This window comes from Mesocricetus auratus, unplaced genomic scaffold (genome assembly GCF_017639785.1).
Source record: "Mesocricetus auratus isolate SY011 unplaced genomic scaffold, BCM_Maur_2.0 Super-Scaffold_100027, whole genome shotgun sequence".
Taxonomy (NCBI): Eukaryota; Metazoa; Chordata; class Mammalia; order Rodentia; family Cricetidae; genus Mesocricetus; species Mesocricetus auratus.
Window position 1 is genome coordinate 10,153,485 of NW_024429208.1, and position 14,341 is coordinate 10,167,825.

A 14,341-nucleotide genomic window follows, 5' to 3' on the forward strand; every position below is an offset into this window, starting at 1 on the left:
CAAGAGCTCAAATGCACCAGGTGCGCCGGGGCGCTCCCTGTGTGCCAGGTGCGCCGGGGCGCTCACTGTGTGCCAGGCATAGTCCTTTAGCCTCACGCAGTGGTGCCTCAGAAAAGCTGATGCTACAAATGCCTGGATGATGAGGTCACCTGAGTTGGCTGTAGCATGCACTTGTGGTGACGGGAGATGTAGAAACCTCCCAGATATACCTATAGGTTCAAAACAAAAACAAAAAACCAAACCAAGTGCATCTGCACCTTCCTCCTGCAGAAGCTGGTCCTCCTGCTGGTTTGAGGCAGGGCAGTGGGAAGGGGTGTTGGGATGCCCACTCAAAGAAACAAAGCATCACTGAGGAATAGGGGCAGAGCCTGGCTTCAAGCCCTCAGTGACACTTGGAAGCAGGGATGCTGCTCATAGCGTTTGTCCTTACACAATATCAATGTGTAGTAATTTGTACTATTCTGTGACTTTAATCTCTCTGTGTACACACCTGAGAGTGTTACTGTGGGGCTGGGAAACATCATCTCCCTGGACTTGGGAAAGTGAGATTCTGTTGGTCAAGAGCATATTACATAGATGTAGTTTACTCTTTAATCACCTCTGACCCCCCCATCCTTTGTGTGTGTGTGTGTGTGTGTGTGTGTGTGTGTGTGCACGCATTCGTGTGCATGTGTCTGTTTAATGCTGGCAGTGGACTCAGGACATTTTATACTCTAGGCAAGCATTTAACCACTGAGTTATAACCCTAGCCCTCACACTGCTTATAATGAGTACTTAATTAGTACTATCCATGCCATGACCCTCCTTAGAAGAACTTGCTGCACATGTAATGTCTTGTTTCTGTAACTTTAAATATAGCAATAATGCCAGGCATGCTGGTGTGCACCTTTTATCCCATCACTTGAGAGGCAGAGGCAGGTGGGTCTCTGTGAGTTCCAGGCCAGCCTGATCTACCTAGAGAATTCTGGGCCAGTCAGAGCTACATAGTGAGACCCTGTCTCAAAAACAGCAAAACAAACAAACAAAGCACCCCACAACTATATGAGCAAGTAAACCTTTGTGAATGATCTGTTTGACTATACCTTGATGATTTTGAATTTTTTTCTCTATTTAGCTAGTGCGTGTGTTGTGAAGGTAGATGGTGCCCCCTATCTTTGTAAAACTGATGAAATTGGAGAAATCTGTGTCAATTCTATTGCAACTGGGACGGCATATTATGGACTGCTTGGAATCACAAAGAATATATTTGAGGTTTGTATCCTTTTCCTGATCTTTATCTTGAAATCAAATCCCATGAGTGTTGATGGGCCCAAGGGTACAGTGCAGCGGAGGCCTACAAGACGCCCACTGGGACCCAGAGCGACTCATGTGCTCCATAGGCCTAGATGGCTTTGGCCATCAAGAAGATATTAATAGGAACTCAGCTGGGTTCACATTATGATCCTTGTTATCCATAAGTCTCAGAAGGACAGGTGCTGCCAGGAACTAGGCATACAAATACACGAGGCTTGTTCGGGTCCTGCTTAGGTGGTGTATCCACTCAGTAGAGCAGTCAAGATGAGGAATTGGGCTGTGAAGGGCCAGGTGTCCTGGGAGGTTTTTTCCATAGAACACTAAGCCCTGGACTGCAGGTGGTTTGTGCCATCTGAAATGACTAGGGAAATGACTAAGGTGGTACCATCTTGCCCTAACTCTATTTTGTATCTGCTAAGGAAGTTCTCAGTCTTCCATCCTCCAGTAGCCACATCTACCTTGGCAGTGCTTCTGGAACTGTCCATGACCCATGTGGTCCAAATGCATTAACCAAAACAATTAATGTCTGTGCAGGCTACAAAACAAAAATAATTAAGAGGAAGTATAAATAAAAGATAGTTGCCGTGTAGTGTTTGGAAAATACTGCTGAGCTCTGCAAGAAGACAGACGCTACTAGGCCGCCCTGGCTCTCTTGCTGATGCCTTCCCCCTCGAGCACTGATGCCATTATGGGTTTTGTCTTTAAAACCCTGCACCCCCTGAGCTTCATCACCAAGAGACATTTGAAGGCCTGCACCTACTCTTGGTCTGCCTGCCCACCTTATCTTCCTAGTAGTCGTTGAGTTGTCTGCTGCCTGATGTCCTCTTCCCTGTCCTGACAGACTGTCCCGGTCACTGCAGATGGAGTCCCCGTGTCTGACCGGCCTTTCACCAGGACGGGCCTTCTGGGATTTATTGGGCCTGTGAGTATGACCCCCTGTACCCGTCCATCAGCAGAGAGTGTTGGTGGAGAAAAGGAACACTTCATTGCAAATGTCCTCTTGTCCCTTGGTTCCCTGCACTGCCTTGGCCTTTCATGCTGACCACCCCCACCTGTCCCCCACCTGTCCCCCACCTGCCCCCAACCTGTCCCCCACCTGTCCCCCGCCTGTCCCTTACCTGCATGTAGCACTTATCCAGCTACAGACGTTTTCATTTTTATCATTTTTTCCTAGTTCTGATGTTTGAGATATGTTAAAATGAATACATTCTGTAGCGCCTTGGCCCACCTTTTTGTCAGGTAGATGATTTTATTTATCCTTTCCCAGAAACATTGGTTCACAGCTCAAGGAGGGGAGTGCTCCCATGGTGGATTCTGCAGTCAAGAGCTGCTTAGTATCGGCAGTATAATGTGGCCATGTCTGTAGCTGCAGCTAGCTCATGGGCTAGCTCACAGACCACACAACACACCAGGAGCCTTACCTTGTTGCAGTCTCAGAGGCCTTCACCTACTCACCCACAACTTTGTAACCCTTTGCCCTGACACCCCCTTTCCCACCCTCCAGCACCACCCTTAACCCACGTAGGCACTTCCACCTGACCGACTACTGAATACAATCACTCTTGGGACCCCGTGTGAGGACAGGATTGTCCTGTCGAATCCTTCTCACGAAGCCTGACCACACCCTTTTCTCAGGATAACCTGGTCTTCGTCGTGGGCAAGCTGGACGGACTGATGGTTGTAGGAGTGCGCAGACATAATGCAGATGACATTGTAGCCACCGCCCTGGCTGTGGAGCCCATGAAGTTTGTCTACAGAGGCAGGTGATGCACTGTAGTCCCTACCCCAGGGTTTCAGCTCTCTTCTGTCCTTAAAATCTGGGAAGTCTGTGTAGTAGAGGAAAGCCAGGAAACCTGAATTTGCAAAATTTGAAAATTTATGTTTATCATAAAAGTTACCCAAAGAAAGAGAAAGAGGGTTTGCGTTATTGTTAGCAGAGTTAAATGTCTTCATTTTCCAGAGTTTGTTCAGTTCCATAAGAGAATAAAGGCTGTGTCAGAGGTTAACAGTACTGGCTGCTCTTCCAGAGGACCTGTACTTGGTTCCAGCACCCCTTAGGAAGGTGTAACTCCAGGTCCAGGGTATCTTAACACCCTCCCTATTCTGGCCTCCTCAGGCACCAGGTACACACATGACATACGTGCAGACAAAATATCCACATAGAACAAACAAACTAATTAAAATTTCAAAAAGAGGCTGGGTGATGGTGGTGCACACCTTTAATCATGGTCTTGGGAGACAGAGAAAGGCGTATCTCTGAGTTCCAGGTCATCCAGGGCTACAAAGAGAAACCCTATCTTGAAAACAAATAAATAAATAAAATTTTCAAAAATAGAGTAAGGTCCAAATATGTGATTGGGTACAAGGACAAAGGGTTACCAGCTGCTGAGAAGTGAGTTGTCTCATGAATGCTGGTTGAAAGAACAGTGCCACTCTGTGAACTACTGAGGGCAGATTCTTTTTTCTAATAAGGTCTTGGGAGACACAACATATCCATTGCTCCTGGAATAAAAGTGTCCTCAGCTTTTCTCTGTTTCTTGAGCAGATGACTGTACCTCTGGGCCTGTGGCGTAGCAGGGAAAGGGTGGAAGGGATTTTGCCTAGCTCTTCCCATCCTCTGAGTTCTTTGTCCTAGAGGAAGCTCCTTCCTTTTGGTCTGGCCAACCAACCACCTCTAAAGTTTTATTCTTCAGTTAGTGTACCTGTGAGCCAGGCCAGGCCCTGCCTTTGAACATGCACTAAAGAAATAATTGGGGAGGCATACCAGATGGGCAAAAGGTGGTGGTAGCCTGGGGCACAAATGCCTTACCAATGGTTTGTCCCTTAAAGTGGAAACTCAGATGCTGTAGGTAGAGATGTCCATGGGGGATTCTCAGTAGGGGTATATGCCCCTGGTTTTAATGAGTTGGGGAGACGGCTTCCTCACATCCTACTGTACCTGGGCGAGTGCCTTGGTAAGGTCAGGCCAGCCCAGGTGACTCACTGATGCAGGGTGTGTTTGTTCTGCAGACAGGGTAGCCCGCCTGTCCCTTCCTGGGACCTGAGCAATACAGGCAACTCAACGAACGAGCATAATGAATAACGTAGAGGTCAGGTTGAGGAGCTACTCTAGAACACAGAAGCAGAAAATTGAAAGAACCAGGAAAAGGGATGGGGGAGAGGGAGGGAATCCAGTTAGCAGCTCAGGAGGCGGGTGTGTGTGGAGTTGCAGAGCTGTCTGCAGAATTGGGAAGCTGGCACGCTCTAGACTGCGAGGCCAGCTGTTCTTACTTGGTAAGCTATGGGGACGCCAAGCCGAATGTGACAGACTTCCAGCCACCCCAGAACTGATCTGCTAAGATGGCGAAGCAATGATGTTTTCGAGTTCTAACCTAAATTTTGTGCCTGGCCTAGCTTGCTGTGGTAAACACCACGGCCAAAACCAACTTGGGGAGCAAATGGTTTCTTTCATCCTACACCTCACAGTTTATCCCAGTGTAAAGTTAGGGCAGGAGCTCGAGGGAGGGCCCGGGAGGCAGGAGCTGAAGCAGGGAGCACAGAGGAGCACTGCTCACGGGCTTGCTGTCCATGGCTTGCTCAGCCTGCTGTCTTATATAACCCAGGACCACATGCCCAGGGATGGCACCACCCACAGTGGGCTGGACCTTCTCACATCAATCATTAATTAAGAAACTGTTCAATAGACTCGCCTTCAAGCCAGTCTGGTAGACGTTTCCCAGGTAATCCTGGCCTGTAACAAGTTGACAAAAAAACTAAACAGCACAGTACCTATCTATATTGTCCTTTAACTTGTGGAATCTCAGGCATATGGATTGTGGAAGTTTTGTCACAATAAATGTCATGGCTGTTGGAAAAGTTAAACAACCTGTTAGGGAAGTAAATTTAGGAATGCTACAAGGAGAATGTCAGGAAAACAACACCGAGAAAAGCTTGTTGAATAAAATAATATGTTAGTGGGGTGTGTATCCTATGTCACAGAATTTGTTGCTATTCTAGCTAAAGGAGAAGATAAGGAAATATGTCTAAGATGACACAGAATTAGAGTGGTTATATTCTAGTATGAGGGGTTTGGTGAGGAAACCCAACTTCTTAACTTTGATGGGAGAAGATAGAGATGACCTTGCTAGTTCAAAACAATAAGAAAGGTGCATGTTCACACGCACACACATGCACACACAGGCAGATTCATACACAGAGAAGGAAAAGGTGCACGTGCACATGCACACACATGCACACAGGCACCCACAGGCAGATACATACACAAACAAGGAAAAGGTGCCTGTGCACACGCACACACATGCACATACACAAGAAAGGAAGAGGAAGAGAGTCCAACCCCGGAACCTACATGGCGGGCAGTGAGAACTGACTCCTGAGAGTGCTCCTCTGATGACACAAGTGCTGCCCGATGTTCACGCTGTAGGAAAACGTAGACAACGTGTTTTTTAGTTAATTTGTTTTTATTTTATGTGCATGGGTATTTTGCATGCATGCCTGTGCACCATAAGTGTGCCTGGGGCCCACAGAGACCAGGAAAGGGAGTCAGATTCCCTGGGACTGGAGTTACAGCTGCCATGTAGACGCTTGGAATCAAACCCAGGTCCTTTGGAAGAGCAGCCAGTACTCTTAACCTCTGAACCATCTCTCCAGTCCTTATGAAAAAAAAATGAATGGAAGAGGACTTGTTGAAATCTGTAAAGTTAGGTAGTAGAAACAAGTCACAATTAATAGTAACTCATTATTGAAGGATTTGATCTTTTGTTTACAAAGTAAAACTTTTAAAGAGTTATTCACAAGGAAATACTACATTAACATTAGAATTAAGTTTTCCCCTTCACAGTGAGATTCATGCATCCTAGTCCAGTCTTAATAGGAGAGAGGTGCCTAGTCTCACTGCAACTTGGTATGCCATGGCAGTGGATATATGCATGGGAGACTTGCCCTTTTTGAAGAGAAATGGAGGAGGGGTGGACTGGGGAATGGGGATGTGGTGAGGGGGGAACTGGAAGGGGAAGAGGGAGGGGAAAGAGCAGCCAGGATGTGAAAACAAAAAAGTAAATACAACAAGAAAGAAATTTTTAAAAATGTGTGCTCGGCACTGCAATGTTTTCATTTTTGAATTGAAACTGTTCCGGCTGTGGCTCCCGTGGTTAGGATGACGACAGGTCACTCTGTGCGTTTCCCATTAGGGATGTGTATGACACACCGGGAGGAGAACGCCGCCCTTCCGCGTAGCCACTTTGCTTTGTCTTCTCCCAGGATCGCCGTGTTCTCCGTGACCGTGCTGCACGATGACCGGATTGTCTTGGTGGCGGAGCAACGGCCTGACGCGTCAGAGGAAGACAGTTTCCAGTGGATGAGCAGAGTGCTACAGGTGGGTGTGCGGGACAGTCGTTGCCCTTGCCACGTGGAGACTTACAAGTGAACCGGGTATCTGCGCCACGCGAGCCGGAGAGGCCACGCTTCGTTCTGCTAGAGAGCGTTTCAGATTTGTCAAGTGTAAACAAAACACAGTAGCCCCGTGTTCCCATCGCTCCGCCTCCTGTGACCTGCATAAATAAATACCGTTAGCACGTCTTAAAATTAACAGCACGAATTTCCAACACTGGTAGGGATAAGGTCTTTCTGGTCTGTAGATACCCCTGTCATTTTTTGTGGCGATTCTGAGGAAAACAGGTTGTGGAATGGCGTTTCCTCTGTCTGGCTTGACCATGCTTTTTCGGTCATGTCGTATGTGTCTGTGTGGTCCCTGTTCAGTGGGTCTGGAGGCTTGATTGGAATAGGCCAGTTTTCTGGTGAGACTCCTGTTGAAGGTGGCTCAGAGTGCGGGGTGCCCCTTTGCCGGCACTCGTATGTCCTGTGCTTCTTGTCTGTTGATTTTGTGGTAGTCACACTGTGACGTTTTCATCCGTCCTTCTTCATCACTAACTAGGACATGCAGGAAGGAAAGATGGTGAATGGATTTAAGATGTCCATCTTAAATTTAAGGTGTCCCCTGGGTTGGCGTGTTTGTTACATCATGAATCAGTGGGTTCAAATGTCTGTTTCAATGTGTTGTAGCCATGACTTTTATCATTCAGGGGTCAATGGGAGCCTCCTGACAGAGCCTGAGGTCTCTGAGGCCATAGTAGGAAGAGTTAGGCCAGACACAAGAGTACCTGTCTTGCCAGTCTTGAGTGGGATATCGGAGGCCACTGTCTGTGAACTTGACCTTACTAGTTATCACGCAGTCCTCACTAGTTATTGCTTAGTCGTCATCCTGGCCCTTTTCAGAAGACAGAATAGAAAATAATATCTGCCAGCTTGTTTGTAAGAGTCTCTGTATCCTAGATTTATGCTGCGAGTTCTTATTCAAACTCAAGACCATACATTTCCTCTTAAGTCAAAGTCACTGTCCTCCTGTCAATGTAGTGGCCAGCAGCTAGGAGTAGCCTTCAATGACTTCTGGCTACTGGGCCCCGGCATCTCACAAGTGTGGTTTCTATCCTGCCCCAGACAGGAGAGCTGGGAACAGCTCACATGATTTTGCAGCTTTCTCTCTTTGGACAGTCTCCCTGGGAATCAGCTATCAAGACTGTTTAAGGCCACATTAAATCGAGCCTCTGAACTAGGCTGCTAGCTCAATTCTGATTGAGTACAGTCTGTTTACTTTCAGTTATTAGGGATTGCTTTTTATACCTAAGTCGGTTATATTTGAAATATAAACATAATTCCAAGTTTAGGATGTCTAGCTTCTGCCATTTTTGGTTCACCTCTTCCCACCTAGAGCCCTCACCATGCTTTTGTGGCTACTGAGATTTGTGTTTTTAATAAAAGCAGTTACATAGGTCTGTGTGTTTGTGTGTGTAAACTCTGTGTCTTATGGTAGAAATAGGCGCACTCTCTGTCTTCATTGTTTAACGAGATGTTTAGAGGTCGCTCTGCCTCCTGGACCTCTGCACGTCAGTTTTCTGTTCTGTGTGGTACCCTCTCCCAGCTCTCCTCACAGTGGGCTGGCAGCATGTGCTCAGCCAGGGTTCTTGCCTTCCAGGCCATCGACAGCATCCACCAGGTGGGCGTGTACTGCTTGGCCCTGGTTCCTGCCAACACCTTGCCCAAGGCTCCTCTTGGAGGAATTCACATTTCTGAAACCAAGCAGCGCTTTCTGGAAGGGATGCTACATCCGTGTAATGTGTTGATGTGCCCTCACACCTGTGTCACCAACCTCCCCAAGCCTCGCCAGAAGCAGCCAGGTTAGTCTTCGTTAATAACAAGACTGTCTGGCCTTAGAATTGATGTTGACTGCAGTCCTGGCTAGGGGCATGGCTGCTCTGGATCTTGCAATAGTAAGTCCCTGCCTCTCTGGGCCTGGGGTTAAGGATCAGTATATATGCCCCAGCTCCTACAAAAGGGGATGTTGATGGTGCACCTGCCTGTTGGTTTCTATCTGCCTGTTAGGACCAGTTTTAATGGTAAATTCAAGGGTGGCTCCTTGGAGGTAGAAATGATGTCTATAAGCAGATGTGGGCTCTGGAATCTAAGGAGCCTCTGGTGGCCATTAGGTTGCTGGAATGGAAGTTTCTCAAGGGCCAGTTTCCTGTGTCTGATTTAACATAAACTAAGTGTAAAGACCAGTGTAACTATTATATCCAGTTTGTCATTGCTTTGGTTACATAAATAGGAAAAGCTAAGTTTCTTTTATTGACTATTGAACACATAAAATATCACTAAGTATCACGCTTCAAGAATTCTGACTTATACATAAAATATATAAAGCATTAATAATTTGGTTAACATCCCAAGAATTATGTTACATGACACAGTTTGTATTTAAGAGTGATCTGAACATTTACATTTTAAGAAAAGAGTTGAATACCCAGTTCAGGTGTGTTTTGAAATAGTAAGTGTTAATACATAAGTAGCGTCATGTAACAGTTATGGTTTAGAAGTTCCCAGCTTGTCGTCTGGAATCTGTCTGTAGAAGTTGGACCAGCCTCAATGGTTGTTGGGAACCTGGTTGCTGGAAAGAGGATTGCTCAGGCCTCTGGGAGAGAGCTGGCCCACCTGGAGGACAGTGACCAGGCTCGGAAGGTACTGGGCAGCTGCTGGTGGGGGGCAGGTAACACCCAAGATTCTGTGCAGATGCCAAACCATCCTCTCCGTGTGCAGTTCCTGTTCCTGGCGGATGTGCTGCAGTGGCGAGCTCATACCACTCCTGACCATCCGCTGTTCTTGCTGCTGAATGCCAAGGTAAGTGCGGGAAATGGGGGTCTTTCCAGCTTGTCATTTCCAAGTCCTCCTTATTTTTGTTGGGACAATAGAATGCTATTAGGTTTTGGTCCCCTTTGTTGCTCTTTCTGCCTGTTGATTTTCTTGTAGAGACCCATGCTTTGCGCAGTTGACAGAAAGTCTTTCTGTTGGTTTTATATTATCCTGGAAAAATTCTCATTAGCTCTGGTTTCTTATTAGGAACTGTATCTGTGTAAACACTTGGTTTATGAGCTAAAAGGAAATGTTTATGTGGTAAAACGTATGTGTTCAGACTTGGCGCATTTGCTTAGATCTTTGAAATGGCAAATACTGTTTGCTGCTGCAAGCTGCTTCTCCTTTGTGACTGAGACATGCGGTGTCACGTGGCATGAACACCTGTTAATACTCTGAGCCATACTCAGAAAGTCTGAAATCTAAAGGAGATTCTATAATCCTCACACTGCAAGATTACAGAAGCAAGCGTTGTGAAGACTTTGTGTGATCCCTGCCAGGCATACCAACCATGCTTTAAGAGACCTCGATTATTGTCACAAAGGGCAGGTACCACAGTCTTGGAAAATGCAAGTTAGGCCCTGATACTCTTGGCTCATTCAAAGATTTGCTTTTTTATTTAATTCTATCTGACAGGATCTTGGTACATATGCCAGGTTGGCCTTCAACTCTCCATCTTCCTTTCTCAGCTTCAAGTGCAGGCACAGGACTGTGCCTCCATGCTCAAGCCACACAGAGACATTTATCGATGCCCACTGTGTTTAAACAGTAGCAAAATCTTCTCTGCAGAAACTCGTTTCTTATGTGAGAGGCTGTCTTGCTTCCTGGTGTGTCTCAATAAATATCCAGCCGATACTTGCATTCTGAGTAATGCTGACAGATAGTGATTGTCAGATGTAGTCAGCCTGTGGGGGTTGGAGGAGAGACGCATAAGTGCTGGAGTGCCGGCTCTGGACAGGCCAGAGGGCAATGTCCTGCAGGCTCGGAGTGGGGAAGCCCGTGAGACAGGTCCCGGGAAAAGATTCAGGGTTCGGATGAGTCCCCGGCATGTGTATTCTGCCTTTTTACAGTCTTTAGCTCTGTCAGGTACGAGTATTTACCCTTCTAGGCTCAGGTTGGACCACTCAGAGATGCCCACCCCTCATCTGTCACACAGACCCTAGCATTGCCTAGCATTGACATAATCCGATTCCTGACCACAGGAGCCCAGTGTGCAGCCGGATGCGCACAGGTTCCCGAGCAGATACTCTTGGGTCTGAGGATGTCAGCGCACCAACGAACTTGATTCTTCTCCAGGGCACAGTCACCAGCACTGCAACCTGTATCCAGCTGCACAAAAGGGCGGAGAGAGTGGCTGCTGCTCTGATGGAGAAGGGACGATTGGATGCTGGGGACCACGTGGCTTTGGTCTATCCCCCAGGTAAATGCACACTCAAGACCCTCTCCCGGCCTTTGGAAACTGAGCTCAGTCCCCTCTTCCTCTTGTGATGCCAATGCCACTAAGAGTCCTTTGGGTGGGACCTCTGTCCCTAGTGGCCTTGGTGGCTTTTTTTGCTGTCAGGGTGGCTGGCAAGTGCTCAGCTTACCCCCGTGTGTCTTCCTCTAGAGCTAGACTCTCACCCTTCCAGACCCAACATCTCAGAACAAGGGGTGAGGTGAGGGGCAGTCATTGCTGCTGGCTGCTATGAGCAGAGCTAGAATTCGAAGCTTCGTTGTGTTTCTTAGAGAGCTCCTGGTTCCTACTGTCCCTTCCAACTCAAGTCCAAGCGATAGTGTTTCACTAAGCCTCTTCTCTAAGATCGCTTTCCCACTCTAAGGCCCCTGATTCTTTGGGACAGTGGTTCTCAACCTTCCTAACGCCATAAAGTTATTTTCGTTGTTGCTTCATAACTATAATTATGCTACTGCTATGAATAATGATGTAAATAGGACTGTTCCTCAGGAGATCTGATATGTGACCCCTGCACAAAAGTCATTCAACCTGCAAAGGGGTTGGGAGAACCACTGCTTTAGGACTTACCAAGATTGGAATGTCCTATTATTATACTTTCTACTGTATCCCTCATTACATACAGCATTCTCAAAATAGTTATGATAGTACCTCAGGCACCTTGCTGAGTTTTTTAAAGAACAAGTCAAACTTTTTGGCCTGTGTTCATTCGTCCCCCACCCATTGTTTTCCATGGTAAACTGAGGAGTCAAGCCTGGACCCTGCACGTGCTGGACAAGTGCTGCTCACCCTCTCATTAGGGCTGCAGCAGATGATGCTCTTCTCAGACAGTGGTTGCTAAACTTCATTCTCCCTTTACATCGTCCCATGTCTATAGTACGACACTAGCCATATGTGTGTTCCCCTGAGCGCATCTGTCTCAGTACCCAGGAAGCTATTTCCTGAAACTCCTTTCCTGGAGGATTCCTTAGGGAGCCACGTGGGGTCAATACTCACTGTATGCTACATAGAAAGCCCTGGTGTATGTGATAAACCATTGCTCCACTGTTCCTAGCACAGTCCCGTTTCTCCAGTGGGTGCAGACCTCTTGCTGGGTTTGCCTTCATGACAAGCGTATGCTTTCCCCTGTCTTCAAAGTTTAGTATGTTGCAGAGCTAGTGTTGGTTGTTCTTGCTCAGTAGTTTCATGTCCAGGGTCTTTCTGAATGTGAGCCTTCCATGTCTTTTGATCCGAGGGGCTTCCTGAGTCATTGTCTTCCCGCCGTGCTTTCTGATCCCTTGCTTTTCTTCAAGCTCTGTGCTCCTTCCGGCTGTGCGTCCTTAGCCGCCTTTAGCAGCTGACACTTCCTCCCCCCTGTCTCCTTCCCACTCACAGTTGTAAATGTCACCCTTATCTTTTATCTTAAGACTTTGTGGTCTTGTCCACCTTCAAGCCGCATCTTTATCTTGAAACGAATTTTTAAATTTTCTATTCATGTCTGGTTTTTTTAAAAAAGAAATTCCGGTTTCTATTTATATCACCTTCTAATGCATTTTAATATGTTATGAGATAGACTGCTAAATATCTGAAGGAATGGCTCCTCTTGGTGTGGTGTCTGGGGACCCTCCACTGCAAGCAGTTTATCCCCAAGGATGCCCTTTAAGCCTGTGTATGCAGACTTGCCCAGCCCTTCTAACATCCGGGTCTGGTGGGCCAAAGGTGTACTGCTGCTGTACAGGGCAAGGGTCTCCCTACTGCAGTGTGTGAGCACCTGATGTGACCCCCCTCCCACATGGCCCCCCTGAGGCCCCCTTCCAGGATTGGGGTACCTTCCTTTCTGTTCATACTGTCAGCGCTAGGTTTGGTGAGCCCCAACCTGATCATGTAGAGTTAACCATGGCTGTATCAAAAGGAAATCACACCCGCTTGTCCCTTTCCTATCTGTGGACAGATGTTCTAGGTTGTCCTCATCAGACCTGAGATTGGATACCTGTACCCTTGAACCCAGTGTTGACCGTGTCGCCCTGTCTCCCCAGGGGTTGATCTTATCGCTGCGTTCTATGGCTGCCTGTACTGTGGCTGTGTGCCTGTCACTGTGCGACCCCCACACCCCCAGAACCTTGGCACCACACTGCCCACTGTGAAGATGATTGTAGAGGTACGCTCTCCCTCCTGGCAGGCCGTGTCCTCTTGGGCGGGGCCACGGCGCTTGTCACGCGTGGTCTTCTCTGCAGAGTGGTGTGCAGATGAGTGGCCAGGCTTACAGCTTACCTGGGTTCTTGCTTCCATATGACACAGGTCAGCAAGTCTGCATGTGTCCTTAGCACGCAGGCCATTACCCGGCTGCTCAAGTCCAAAGAAGCAGCTGCCGCTGTAGATGTCAGGACCTGGCCAACCATCCTAGACACAGGTACGTGTCTCCAACAGCTGCCCCTGCAAAGACAAACCATTGCTTTCTTTCCTGGAGGCTTTCCGTTGCTGGCATTATGCTGTTGACATACAAAAAAATAGACATTGGAGAGCTGGAGAGAGGACTCGGTGGTTAGGAACTCATTGCTCTTGCAGAGGACTGAGATGTGGTTTTTAGCACCCACATGGAGGCTTAGAACTGTCCGTAACTCCAGTACCAAGGGATCCAGTAACCTCTTCTGAGCTCTGAATATACAGTGCACACATATACATTCTGGAATACATATATACACATAATAAAATAACATATTGAAAAACTAAATGTTCAGATAACTAGTTCAGCTTGTGTAAATGGCAAGATGCCGTCTTGTGTTTACCTGGCAGAGCAGGCACAGTGTTGGTGGGGCATTAGGACCACTCCTTATATGGCCTGGCTCCCTGTCTAGGATATGAGGTCTCCACTCCGGGCCCACCATCAGCAGACCCCATGCTCGTGTTAGGGGCTGAAATCCTAGTCCCACTGCCTCCTGCCAACATAGTTAGCTGGCACCTGTCTACATAGCTTGGCACTGTCTTCACTGTGCACCCCCTGGAACCCCTGTCACTATCACTGATGAGTGCCATCATGTCCCCTGAGATGCCTTCACACCAGCTGGGAAGAAGCTGTGTCTTATGGTTGAGTCAGCAGGGCCGCTAAGGGCAACCCTGCTTCGCAGATGTCGACTACTTGGCCTAGCAGGCCCCCAGCACCACTAGGGACCGATTTCTGGCTCCTGAGTGGAGGGAGCCTTTCCTTTTCCATCACACCCTTGCGTTCTGAAGCTCTGCTTTGTGTGGAAACCAGAGACCAATAGAGCCGTGTGCCTGATACTGTGGCAGGAGTGAGGAACTGGTACCGTGTCCCAGCTGACAGAACCCTTCAGTCTCAAGAGGGCAGCCCTGCCCTGTTGAACCCAAACCCGTGCCCAT

The 14,341-nt window shown here is 47.8% G+C and overlaps 1 protein-coding gene across 6 annotated transcripts in view; it reads left to right on the top strand.

Annotated features, from left to right (window-relative positions):
• Dip2a (disco interacting protein 2 homolog A) overlaps nucleotides 1–14,341 on the top strand; it is a 78,435-nt gene that overhangs the window by 51,071 nt on the left and 13,023 nt on the right. For 5 of the 6 annotated variants that reach the window (XM_013113918.3, XM_013113920.3, XM_013113919.3 and 2 more), the window contains 10 exons: nucleotides 1,115–1,251; nucleotides 2,135–2,215; nucleotides 2,929–3,056; nucleotides 6,553–6,667; nucleotides 8,324–8,525; nucleotides 9,254–9,363; nucleotides 9,442–9,522; nucleotides 10,831–10,954; nucleotides 13,000–13,121; nucleotides 13,262–13,373. In XM_013113918.3, coding sequence (XP_012969372.1) covers nucleotides 1,115–1,251; nucleotides 2,135–2,215; nucleotides 2,929–3,056; nucleotides 6,553–6,667; nucleotides 8,324–8,525; nucleotides 9,254–9,363; nucleotides 9,442–9,522; nucleotides 10,831–10,954; nucleotides 13,000–13,121; nucleotides 13,262–13,373 — 1,212 coding nt within the window. Of the gene's footprint in view, nucleotides 1–1,114; nucleotides 1,252–2,134; nucleotides 2,216–2,928; nucleotides 3,057–6,552; nucleotides 6,668–8,323; nucleotides 8,526–9,253; nucleotides 9,523–10,830; nucleotides 10,955–12,999; nucleotides 13,122–13,261; nucleotides 13,374–14,341 lie in introns of all 6 variants that reach the window. The other variant, XM_021227520.2, reaches the window with a different exon arrangement.